General features: G+C 47.9%; 1 protein-coding gene across 1 annotated transcript; it reads left to right on the top strand.

The window, feature by feature from the left end:
- Positions 1 to 432: 432 nt before the first annotated feature.
- Positions 433 to 12,435, top strand: LOC115466584 (potassium voltage-gated channel subfamily A member 7-like). The gene is made up of 2 exons (XM_030197922.1): positions 433 to 1,441; positions 9,338 to 12,435. Exons 1-2 carry the CDS (start codon positions 860 to 862, stop codon positions 10,220 to 10,222), a joined length of 1,467 nt encoding a protein of 488 aa, XP_030053782.1. The 5' UTR covers positions 433 to 859; the 3' UTR covers positions 10,223 to 12,435.
- The last annotated feature ends 754 nt before the right edge of the window (positions 12,436 to 13,189 follow it).

Genomic DNA, 13,189 nt, shown 5'->3' with positions numbered 1-13,189 from the left:
ACATTTACAACTAATGGATGTGTAAAGCAAACTGGCTTTGGCTATCACACCTGCAGACTTGGGATTGGATGTAATGACTGCAAACGGTAGATTATCATAGATTGGGGAGTTGAATTTAGCTAGGTGACAGCTGTACCTTGGATCCATCTACAAGACCTAAACTGAGCTTGTAGTGTCCATGGCACTCCTCTCCAGCTCCTGTGAGCAGGGCTGTATGAGTACATCTGTTATTTATAGAGGTTCTTCTCTGTTGGATTCTGGAGCATGACTGGACTGCAGCTTCAGTACTTTACAAGCACTGGGAACTGGGGGGGGGGGGGGGAGAAGGGGAGGAGCTGGGGATGTATATTTTTATTTTGCCTGCAACTTGGAGCTGATGTCCTTTGGAGAACTTGATACTTGTGAAGTCTGTAAATCTGTTTACACCAGAGAGACTCCCTGAGGGTGGCATTGGGTCCACGGGCTGGGCACAGAGGACAGGAGGAGCAGGAAAAGAGGGAGAAAGAGAAACATAGGGAAAAAGCAGAGGAGAAAGTGGGGAAAAGCAATAGTAAAGGCGGTGGAGACAAGAAGAAAGAGGATGTGAAGCAAACAATGTGAAATGTGAGAGAAACTCAGAGAGAAGTGGAAATGCTGAGTAAGGTGGAATCAATTTCCTCATAGACTTGATCTATATGTACATGTGGAGAGGAGCAAAGAGGCAAAGTCAGCCTGGTGAAACCGCAGAAGGAGGGAGATGAGTGGCTAAGCCTGAGACGGGCCGTTACGGCTCTCTTCCCACCTGTCCCCCAGGTGGAGGTTGACTTTGCTGAGGACTATGGATTCCCCACCAGTGCCAGGAAGGTCCTGAGCTCCAGCCATGGAACCTGGCACTATGCGTGACACAGTGATGGACGTCTCCCTGCTGCCCACGGTGAGAAACTGCTGTCATCAGAAAAACTGCTGTGAGCGAGTGGTCATCAACGTGTCAGGCTTGCGCTTTGAGACTCAGGTCAGGACACTTGGCCGCTACCCCAGCACTCTTCTCGGAGACCCTTGCAAACGAATCCAGTTCTTTGACCCTTTGAAGAATGAGTACTTCTTTGACAGGAACCGGCCTTGCTTCGATGCCATCCTGTATTACTACCAGTCGGGGGGTCGCCTCCGCCGTCCAGCCAACGTACCGTTGGACGTCTTCTTGGAGGAATTAAAGTTTTATGAACTTGGAGACGAAGTACTCACCAAGTTCAGGGAAGATGAGGGCTTTATTAAGGAGGAGGAGACTCCATTACCTAGGCATGAGTTTATGAAGCAGGTGTGGCTGTTGTTTGAGCACCCAGATAGCTCCTCTGCTGCCCGCATCATTGCTATCATCTCTGTCATGGTCATCCTCATCTCCATTGTAATCTTTTGCTTGGAGACCTTGCCAGAGTTCAGAGATGAACGGGACATCTCCTTACCTGTAAGTCCTCTTTCACTTCCTTTCTTCTACCACTGCTTGGATCTTGGATTTCATGGGAGGGTGGGATGGGGATTTGGGGGGGCCTAGATTCATGGTCTGATGTGTAAAAGAATATCTTCTGACCCCCAAAGCATGTCAGAGGGAGTTTAAGAGATGATATCTCTCTATATAGCTTTGAAAGTCAGACACCCTACTTCTAGGTTTGGTATTGTCAGCTCTGGGATAAGAACGTAAGAATACCATACTGGGTCAGACCAATAGTCTATGTAGCCCAGTATTCTGCTTCCAACAGTGGCTAATCCAGGTCACAAGTACTTGGCAGAAATCCAAATAGTAGGAACATTCCATGCTACCAGTCCCGGGGACTAGCAGGTCTGTGATCCCAGAAATTAGGGCCAGGGTGATGTTTTCTTATCTTGTGCACTAAGTCACCTTTCACCGCCTGTTACGGCCATAATTCATGACAATACACAAGCGGGTACTTGTCTAATTTGGGGGTGGGGAGCTTCTTGTTCCAGATCATTAAAGGGGGGTTTTCTGTAGTCCTGAGCTCCAAACTCACTGTGGGATCTGTGGTCTGGCTCCTGCATCTTGAAAAACATGACCACTGTGAGTCTTTCATGACAGGAGAGTATTTTCTGAAGTATTTTATTTATGTATTTATAAAACTTTTAGCCGCATCACCTACAATTCTGAGTGGATAACAAAATACAATCATAATCATAAAAACATAAACATACTCGAATGCATCATAAAAATTATACCAAGTCTAGTATCAACAGCAGTCTTAATTCAAATTCCTTAAATAGAGAATGCTCTCTGAAATAAAACAGTTTTCAAAGCTTTTTTAAGTCAGACAAATGTTTCAGAGACCTCACCTCTAAAGGCAAGGTGTTCCAAAGTTTTGGCTCGGTCACATAAAAAAATCAAGTTCCAATATTCATCCAGATAGATCAGTTGAAACAAAGGAACATCTAAAATGGAACTGGATGCTGATCTCAAGGATGTTCAGGAGGGTGTTGGTGGCTGGCTACATCTCCAGATGCCACTCGTAGAAAGCAAGCTCTCTTCTCTCAATCCTTTGTACCCAGAAACGTGGCTGAAGAAGAGAGGAAGAGATGACCCTGCTAGGTTTTATTTTCTTTTCAGAGAAAAAGTCATGAGCCAATGTACAGCCTGGAGCTGGCAGCAGGACTGAGTACAAGTTCACATTTGTGATATGGTGAACAAAGGGTCAATTTAAATGCTTTACTTTTTGTCTATTAGATTGTAAGCTCTTTGAGCAGGGACTGTCTTTCTTCTGTGTTTGTACAGCGCTGCGTACACTTTGTAGCGCTCTAGAAATGTTAAATAGTAGTAGTAGTAGTAGTAATAGGGAGAGTTTTCCAAAACATTTTAGTTACTTGCTGAAGTTTTCAGTTGACTCTTCCCCCTAAATGTGCTTGAAATATAGGTGACAATGTAAGCCTTGGTCTAGTCAGCTGAGGTGGGGGAAAGCCAGGGCTAGGCCTGTTATAATTCTTCCCCTTAGCCCTACATTTAGGAGCTCAACCTTTTATCTCTTTTCAAAGGGGATAATTTAAGTTTTAGGTGTCTTAACTACCTCAGGTAGTTGCTTAAACAGGGTTTCTCTCTGTGGACAGCAGGATGAGTCACCCACACGTGGATGATGTCATGCAACTGTGCCACATGTGTGTTTGAGTTATCGTGCTGTCCATGGAGAACCCCTGACCTCACTTTCACAACCTTTCTCCTCCACTACTCCTCCTTCCTCTTGTCCACATTGATTTTTCCCTCTCCATTTCCCAATCTATCTCTGTCTCTTTCTCCATTCTTTCCCCCTTCCGCAGCCTCACTCTATTGCAGCCATCCCCCAACACCCTCATTAGTCTCCCCCCACCCTCCCCCGCCCCTGTTTTTGTTGCACTGTGCTTCCTGGCCCCACAGGCTGCTTCTGGTCCAGCTGCTGCCTCCTCTGATCCAGTTCCAACACTCCTGCTTCTTCAGACAGTGTAAAACCCCCTCCTCCCAAGCTGGGGGGGGGGGGGGCCTCTACAGTTGTCTCACTGCTCTTTGGATCCTGGAGCCCTACATGTACCTTCTGACCACAGGGCTGCTGCTGTCCTATCCCCAGTGGTCCTGCTGCTGCTTTTGGCCAGAAGTTGCAGCATCTGAGAAAAAATTGGGTCCCCCCCCCCTTTGTTTTTGTTCTGCAGAGCCCCTGTGTTGGCTTTAGAGGTCACAGTCTGGGAACTAATGGCTTTAAACACTGTGCAAATGGATCTCAGTGCTCTTTGGTCCTGATCTTCAGAGGATTCTTTCTAGCAGTGATTCCCAAACGTGTGTAGCCTGGGCCTCGCCCCCAGGTTAGGCTCAGTTCCCCGACCTGGGCTTACAGGGATGTTTCTACACCTCTCACACATGGACACACCATTCTTTTCTGTGGCCTGGTTTCCCAGACAATTGCCTTGCTTCCACAAGCCTGCTATTCATCTGGGAAGCTCTGTGCTCACCTGTTCTTCTGTCCTCACATGCTGTTTCAATGGTCATAAAACTCTGGAGACTTCACAGATGACACATTGCCTCCTTCTGAGAGTAGCTCATGTCTAACATTGCAGGTAAACTGTAACCCCTGGGTCTGAACTTTCTACTAAATGAACTTATAGTGTTTCAGTCTGTCTTCTTTTCATGGCCTCTCCAGCCAAACAGTCCCTGAGTGATATCCTTAGCAGCAGAGGTGACCTTACAGTTGTTGGGGGCCACTCAAAGCAACCCAGGATTTGTCATCTGCCTCACTGCATTGCATCTGTGGACTCATAGTTCTACTCATGCTAAGAAATACAAGAAGAGAAATGCAACCAGATGAGGCTGGGATAGGCTCAGTGTGTCTCTGATCACCCCTACTTGTCGCAGCCTGCCCGTGGCTGAAATTTTGAGTCTTTTTTTTTCTTGGCACTATTATGTACATGTTCTCAGAGTGGGGTCTTGTGCAGTCAGGATATGACACAGAATGAAATAATTATAGAAACTGATCTGCTCGCTTTCAGTTTCTGCAGGTCTAGTAAGGTTCTAATAAGATAAGCCAGGAGAAGGAAGCTTGTTATACCCAAAACCGCCACTGGGCTGAAACTGGTCTAAAAATGCCAAGCTTACCGGTCTCTTCAATCTACTTCTGAAGCAGTTTCAGGTGGAGGCAGCCCAAGCCTCTGGTCACTCTTCTCTTGGCTTGGAGCCAGTGGTGTGCTGGTAAATGTTTAACAACAGGCTCTCTCCCCAGTCCCTCTCTGCGCCCCCCCCTCCCAAATTGCAGAGCTGGCTATAGCTGGAGAGAGAGCCTGGGGGGGGGGGGGGGGGGGGGGTGGCAATGCATTACTCCAGGAAAAAAAATTAAATGATCCCAGGTTTCAATCTAATTCATGTTTAATGTGCGATAAAATGCCATAAATAAGTAAATAAATATAAACTTTTAATGTTGAGCACCTGATTCTCAAAGTGAACATATTCCAAACACTATAATGAAAATAAAATGATTTTTTTTCTACCTTTGTTGTCTGGTGACTGTTTTTCTGATCATGCTGGCCCAGTATCCGATTCTTCTGCTATCTGTCCTCTTAACTCCGTTTCCAGGGCTTCCTTTCCATTTATTTCTTTCTTTTCCTCCTTTCATCTTCATTTCTGGTCCTCAGCTTCTGCCTATTTTCTTCATCCATGTGCAGTTTTTCTCTTCCTTTTCCCTCATCTCATCTCCTTCCTCACTCTTCCCTCTCCTCCATCCATGTCCAGCATTTCTTCTCTCTCCCCTCCTCTCCCCTGCCCTCCATCCACCCATGTCCAGCGACCCTTCTCTCCCCCTGCCCTCCATCCACCCATGTCCAGTGACCCTCCTCTCCCCTGCCCTGCCCTGCATGCACCCATACCCAGCGACCCTCTTCTCCCCTGCCCTGCATGCACCCATACCCAGTGACCCTCCTTTCCCCTGCCCTCCATCCACCCATGTCCAGCACTGACCCTCCTCTCCCCTGCCCTGCATGCACCCATACCCAGCGACCCTTCTCTCCCCTCCATCCACAAATGCCCAGCGACTCCCTTCTCTCCCCTGCCACCCCCTCCCGAGTTGTTCGGCGAATTCTCCTCCCTCCCTCATCCCTCCCTCCGGATCTGGTCCCTCACGTCACCGATCTGACTCTTTGAATTCTTCGGGGCAGGCAGTCTTGCCTGCCCGCTGCCAGCGCTGACTCTCCCCCGCTGACGCTGCCGGTTCGCGCTTCAAAATGGCCGCCAAGACTTACAAGGGCGGCCTCCAAGACTTCAGCAGAAGTCTCGCGAGGCCGCCTCTGGAAGTCTCGGTGGCCATTTTTAAAGCGTGAACCGGCAGCGCCAGCGGGGGAGAGTCAGCGCTGGCAGCGGGCAGGCAAAACTGCCTGCCCCAAAGAATTCGAAGAGTCAGATCGGTGACGTGAGAGACCGGATCCAGAGGGAGGGAGGAGAGCCGGCTCGCGCGTTTCAACAACCGGCTCGCAAGAGCCGAGCAAAGTTAACAACCGGCTCTTGCGAGCCGGTGTGAGCCGGCTCCAGCACACCACTGTTTGGAGCCCTGCAGAACACACTGACTTCCCAATCCCTGAAGGTTAGTAACATAGTAATATAGTAAATGACGGCAGATAAACACCTGTACAGTCCATCCAGTCTGCCCAACAAGATAAACTCATTTTACATGGTATGTGATACTTTATACTCAAGTTTGATTTGTCCTTGCCATTCTCAGGCCATAGAACGTAGAAGTCTGCCCAGCACTGTTCTTGTACTAAAAGTTCTGAAGATTCTGGAATCCTAAAGAGTTACAAGATTCCATATAGAATCTCAAAGAGTAGCAATATTCCATGTAGAACCCCAAAGAATAGCAAGATTCTGGAATCCTAAAGAGTTACAAGATTCTGGAATCCCAATTAGTAGCAACATTCCATGTAGAACCCCAAAGAGTAACATAGAGGGGCATAATCGAACGTCACCGGCCAAATAGGTCGCTGGTGATCTATTGTGGCGGCGATGCTACAGCTGGCCGGAACTGTATTATCGAAAAAGATGGCCGGCCATTTTTTTTCCAATAATACGGTTTAGCCCGGCCAAATGGCTTGGATTTCGCCAGGTTTGTTTTTCAGCGATAATGGAAAAAAATACCGGTGATCTCCAACCCGGCGAAATCCAAGCCATTTGGTCGTGGGAGGAGCCAGCATTTGTAGCGCACTGGTCCCCCTGACATGCCAGGACACCAACTGGGCACCCTAGACATGTGGGTACAGTGGGTTTTGGAGGGCTCCCATTACAACACAAGTGTTACAGGTGGGGGGGGGGGGGTGCACTGCGGTACCCACTAAAAGTGCTCCAGGGACAGGACTTGTTGCTGCTGTATAAGCTTGCCACACCAGTTGACACCTGAAGATTAATCTCTTTGAAAAAGTCCTTTATTTGAATAACCACGTTTACTAACTGCAGATCAGAGGTTGTGCCCCACTGGCAAAGAGTCTCCCTGGTACTGAGATTAGCAGTAGGTCAGAGCTGGCAGAATGCTGTACAATGCCCTTTTTCAGCCACATTCAAGGTAAGAACTAAGTTCTCTAACATGGCTAACACATGAAAGGGATCTAAAACTGGCTTACAAACATGGCCACTACCTCATGGACTAACAGAGGTAAAACAGGGCACACTCTGACCCAGTTAGCAGGGGGAGTACAGCCCAGTACCCTACACCCATCACAATGCATTGCTGATGTGACTCTGCAGTGCACCTAACAGAAAAGGTGTCACACTCACCTGAGAGCCACATCACAAAAAGGGAAAAGCTGTCGGAGGATAGAACACATTCTGCTGTCATGGAGGTGGGTACAGCATTCGAGGCTGGCATAAAGGCTGGCAAAAAAGGTTTTTATTTTTTTAGTGTGGGAGGGGGTTGGTGACCACTGGGGGAGTATGGGGAGGTCATCCCCCATTCCCTCCGGTGATCATCTGGTCAGTTGGGGCACCTTTTTGAGGCTTGGTCGTGAAAATAAAAGGACCAAGTAAACCCGGCGAAATACTGCTTATCGCCGGGTTTTTTTTTTCCATTATCGGCGAAAGCTGGCCATCTGGTAGCCACGCCCACACCCGCCCATGTCCCGCCTTCGCTTAGCCGGTGACACGCCCCTTTGAACTTTTGCCAGCGAGGCGACGGGAAAGCAGCGATGCTGTCAAAAACGCAGCTTTCGATTATACCGATTTCACCGCTTTTCCGAGATCGCCGGCCATCTCCCGATTTATGTCGGGAAATGGCCGGTGATCACTTTCGATTATAAGCTGGATAGTAAACTAGTAAAAAAGGCCCGTTTCTGACACAAAGGAAATGGGCGCTAGCAAGGTTTTCCTTGGAGTGTGTATGTTTGACACAGTGTGTGTGAGAGAGAGAGTGAATGTGCGAGTGTGTGTGTGTGACAGAGAGAGATTGAGACTGGGTGCAAGTGTGTCTTTGAGAGAGAGAGTGTGTGTGTGAGAGTGAGAGTGTGTGCCAGGGGCCCCCTCCCTCCCTCCCAGTTCCAGTGTCACCCCTTCTCTCCCTCCCAGTTCCAGTGTCACCCCTTCTGTGTTCCAGGGTCGTCATCACCCCCCCTCCCTCCCTCCCAGTTCCAGGGTCGTCCCCCTGCTTTTTTTTCTAGTTTTTGTACAGGTGGTGCATTCCCCCCCTCCCCTCTCGTCCCCTCCCCCGAGTTCCAAACCCCTCTCCTCCACCGAGTTCCAGACACCCCCTCCCTCCTTCCTTCCAGGCCCCCGCCCTTCCTCCCTTTCTCCCTCCCTTCCCCCCCGTTCCAGGCCCCCTTCCCTCCCCCCTCGAGTTCCAGACCCCCTCCCGAGTTCCAGACCCCACCTCCCTGCCTCCCTCCCTCTGATTTCCAGACCCCTCCCCTCTGAGTTCCTGACCCCTGGACCCCCCTGCCATGACCCTCTCAAGCCCTCTTTCCCGCCGCCAACCCTCCCCCGCCGCTGTCGTGTACCTGTGCTGGCGGGGGACCTCAACCCCTGCCAGCCGAAGTCCTCTTCTCGGCTGCGCAGCATGGAAGAATGATCTGATCAAGTTTGAATCTGTTTGTGTGTGTGCGTCTGACATCCTGTGTGCATGGATCCATGCTTCCCCTTTCTGGTCCCACTGGCCCTTCTGCAAACACATCACCACTGTTTCATCCTATGGAGAACCTCATGTCACTTCTTCTTTTACAACATCCACTGCAGGACACAGATCAGAGGGAGACAGCACAGACAGGAATATTACCACCTTCCTGCCTCGAGAAGGTCTTTTTAAGTGACAGGATTGAGTCAAATTAGGTGTTACCTGAAGATTTAAAACCTAAAAATGTCTTGTGTGTCCTTCTAGCGATTAACAGCCTGAAGTAGATTCCTTTCTTAACTAAGGTTCTGTGATACTCTGACACCATCCCATTACTCCCAAATATGTTTATCTGGGCCTTGCTTTCCACAGAATTAGGTAGCCAGTTCGAGGAATTTGCTACATAACCCCTTCCAGCTGGTGCAATCTGAGAATCCATGACATCTATCAGATCTCATATGTTACAGGGATGGGTCAGAGCATCCTAGAAAGGTGTGAGGTACTGTAGAGCTGTCCTTTGCTGTGTGATGGGGGTCTCAGTATTGGAATATCAGGAGATGCTGCAAGGTAGGAGTGAGATGTTTTGGTAGAGCTCTGTGTGAGGGTCCCAGTACTGGAATAGCAAAGGATGCTGCAGTACAGGAGTGAGGTGCATTGGCAGAGCTCTGTGTGTGGAGTCTCAGTACTGGAATAGCAGGGGGTGCTGCAGGGCAGGAATGAGCTGCATTGCAAGCCAACCATATTGACTGTCTTCTCTTTTCCAGATACCACCCCATCACCACAAAGGAAACAATACGCATACTTTGGTCCAGAGAAGCCCTTTCAGTGACCCTTTCTTTATTGTGGAAACTATTTGTATCTGTTGGTTCTCCTTTGAGCTGATGGTTCGCTTCGCCACCTGCCCAAGCAAGCCAGCCTTTTTCAAGGACATTATGAACATGATCGACTTTGTAGCCATAATCCCTTACTTTGTGTCCCTGGGGACTGAACTGGCACGCCACAAGGGAGTTGGCCAGCCTGCCATGTCATTGGCCATCCTCAGGGTCATCCGTTTAGTAAGAGTCTTCCGTATCTTTAAGCTCTCCCGACACTCCAAAGGGCTCCAGATCCTCGGCCAGACGCTGAAGGCCAGCATGAGAGAGTTGGGCCTGCTGATTTTCTTCCTCTTTATCGGGGTCATCCTTTTCTCCAGCTCTGTCTACTTCGCTGAGGCTGACCATGAGGATACAAAGTTCACAAGCATCCCAGAGGCCTTCTGGTGGGCTGTGGTGACCATGACCACAGTGGGCTATGGGGATATGTCTCCCGTGACAGTGGCTGGCAAACTGGTGGGCTCACTGTGTGCCATCGCTGGCGTCTTGACCATTTCCCTGCCCGTGCCAGTCATTGTATCCAACTTCAGCTACTTTTACCACCGAGAAACTGAGTGTTCAGACACGGGCCAGTATGAACACATCAGTAGCTGCCCCAACATGTCCTGTTGTACCTCCAAATCAATGGAGAAAGAACCTTTGGAGGCTGGCAACAATGTGAAGCTCTTGTGCACCAACCCCAACTCGGACCTTCTGGATGGAGTCTGCCTTATAGACAGAGGACAGCTAGAGCTTTTGAATCCTGCTCAACCTACCCACCTGATCACTCAGGTGTGACCTGCAGACTCTGCTTTCCTCCCCCTCCACCTTCCCATCAAAGTGTCTTACTATCAACCAGGGATCCTTCTAGATCATGCCAATAGTAAAGGGGAGAAAACCCAAGGCAATAAACTCAAGGAAGATTCCTATATTGCAGTGTGTTCCGCACAACAAAGGTGTTGTTTATTGTAAACTGTGCAGAACAGTGATGTAGGCAGGACTGATTGTTTGGTGAGGTCTGGGGGGGTAACATGGGTGGGCACTAGGCAGTAATGATGTGGTCACTGGCTTCAGATCTCCACTCATTTGGCTGTGCTGCTGCTAACTGGATGGACCTGACTCCAAAGTGGAAGGACCACAGTCCACACATGGCTACATCCCAGGTGCAAAGTTGAGGGCTGAGATTTTCTTTTCCAGTGATTGCAGCCTACAGGAATCTAAAAGTGTTTCTGAGCTGAATCTCCTTCTCTCTCTCTCTCTCTCTCTCTCTCTATTTCCCTCTTCTCTCTCCCTCATCAGTCACAGGATTAGGCAATACGCTTACTGCCTGGTGTTACAAGCCCTGTTCAGCAGGAATGTGAGAGATCTTAAGATTGCCAACCGATTACAGATTAGTCCGACAGGGTTGATCCAGTCTTGGTTTTACCCCATTGCATGTTGGGACTTGTAGTCTTGTTTTTCTCAGGGAATGCAATGGGAAAATCGGAATTACAAATCTCTGCATGCAGCCAAGGTAAACCCAGGACTGGATCAACCCTGATGGGGAATCTGGAACCAGTGGCAACCCCTAGGTGAGTCATACATCCAGATTGTGAAAGATTCTTCAAAGGAGGCTGGGGGTTCCCTACTGGCCCTTCAACTTGGCCAATTCAGGAAAATTCTAAATTCAAATGGTACAGAGAGCATCCTCTCGCCTTCTCTCCTCGACCTACAAATCGCCATGAAACTTCAGAAATACATTTTTTAATTACATATGACAGAGACAGAGAGCTGGAGCCTTGGCTAAAGGAGAGAAACAGATTCACCAGTTGCAAGATTGCTGGAGAATGGATCAACATGGATTGAATGGGGTTTATCAGGAAGGCAAATAGAGCCCTTTCTCTAGGGAGAGTCAAAGAAATATTAGAAAAAGAACCTGACAGTGTGCATTGCTGCTCTCTGTAAGACTCTGTGAGAATGGTTATCATACAGTAAGGAAACTCTCAAAAGATTAATAGCACAAGGTGCCAAGGAGAGCCTTGGAGGTGGAGTGTCATCTCAGTGCTACAAGGAGGCTCTCTCTGCTATATATCTCTTTGCACATTGGATAACTATCTCATTTTGTAGAAAAGAGATGTCTCACACTAGAGACACTGTCCAAGATGCCAGTTTCACAGTCACAGAGACTCTTTTCCCTATCAGCATCCATCAGCAGGTTGATGAGAAACACTCCATTCCCACACAGCCTTACTAGGACACAATGCAGTGTAGCTACTTCTTCACAGGACACCAGTCATCTCAGGAAACCCTCGCCATGTTATGATGATAGGTTCTTGCTTTCACTTATAAGGTCCTCACCATTCAGCAAGTAGCTAGGGAAGGACTCAAGCCTTCTCGCCACTTACTCCAGAGAGACAGCATGGTGGCCATGCCTGAGACTCTGCAGTCTTTCCCAGGGGAGGAAGAACTGTCAGATGCTACAAGCAGGCCAATGGCGAAATCACTCACAGCTTACCTTTGAGAGAGAGAGAGTTTGAGAGCACACATCTATATCAGGGCAAGCAGAGAGGATGTACAAATGATGAGACAAGGGCTTAAGCGTTCAGAGTATTGGCAGTTAATCACTGCACTCAATGCCTGCCCCAATTCTAACATCTCATTAATGTATTTATCATTTAAAATTCAATTATTCACCACTGTGCAACTACATCAAGGTGGGCTGCAATAAGCATAATGTACAGTACAAAATCATCAGTCAATAAATGTAAACACCTTAACTTCAAAGGAAGAAAATCAGCTTATAAACTTCAATAGCATCAACCTCTTAAATATCTGTCCCCCACATCATTCACCCTCATAGACTTCAATGGTTTCGCTCTCTTAAAAATCTCTTTACATCATTCACCCCCATAAACTTCAATGGTATCACCCTCTTAAATACCTTTTCCCATATCATTCAAACCCCATAGACTTCAATGATATCACCCTCTCAAATATCTCTCCCTATATCATTCAAATCCCATAGACTTCATTGGTATGCTTTACTTTTTGTCTATTAGATTGTAAGCTCTTTGAGCAGGGACTGTCTTTCTTCTGTGTTTGTACAGCGCTGCGTACACTTTGTAGCGCTCTAGAAATGTTAAATAGTAGTAGTAGTAGTAGTATCACCCTTTTAAATATTTCTTCTTCACATCATTCAGTCCCATAGATTCCAATGGTGCCACCTTCTTAAATATCTCCTCCCCACATCATTCACCTCTGTTAACCTTGGTAGCATCACCCTGTCTCTTCTGCATGTCATAGACTTCAGAAATACCATTATCTTAATCATGGCAGCCTTTCCAAAGACCTCAGTAGTATCCATCTCTTGAATATCTTATGGCTAGTGAAAATCACAAAACATCCCAGCGAGTCATAATTTGCCAAAGGGAGAATCATATTGTTGGCTCTAACTTTATTTATTTAGTTGTTCTTACATTTCAATGCTCTTTTAGATGTATGGCGGAACAGGGGGCTCCCATGTTTTGTGATTTGTATTGCTACCCTTTGACACTTTTTCCTTTGGTTGGCCAGCAGGTGTTGTTTGACCTCTGCATTATAGCTGCAACAGAGGTCTATTTTCTTTTTGTTACATTCCCCAAAAGGGAAAAGTAACTTGCAGTGCCATTGATCAAACATCCTGAGTCTCAGAGTTGGGAGTGTGGAGAGAGATTAGACCTCAGTGCTGAGGCCCTGTTCAATTCCTGTGAACAGTTTCTTTTTCCTGACCTCCTCAGGTACTACTTA

This window comes from Microcaecilia unicolor, chromosome 3 (assembly GCF_901765095.1).
Source record: "Microcaecilia unicolor chromosome 3, aMicUni1.1, whole genome shotgun sequence".
NCBI classification, from domain to species: domain Eukaryota; kingdom Metazoa; phylum Chordata; class Amphibia; order Gymnophiona; family Siphonopidae; genus Microcaecilia; species Microcaecilia unicolor.
The sequence above is the reverse complement of the archived record's forward strand: the minus strand, read 5'-3'. Positions and strand labels throughout refer to the sequence as shown.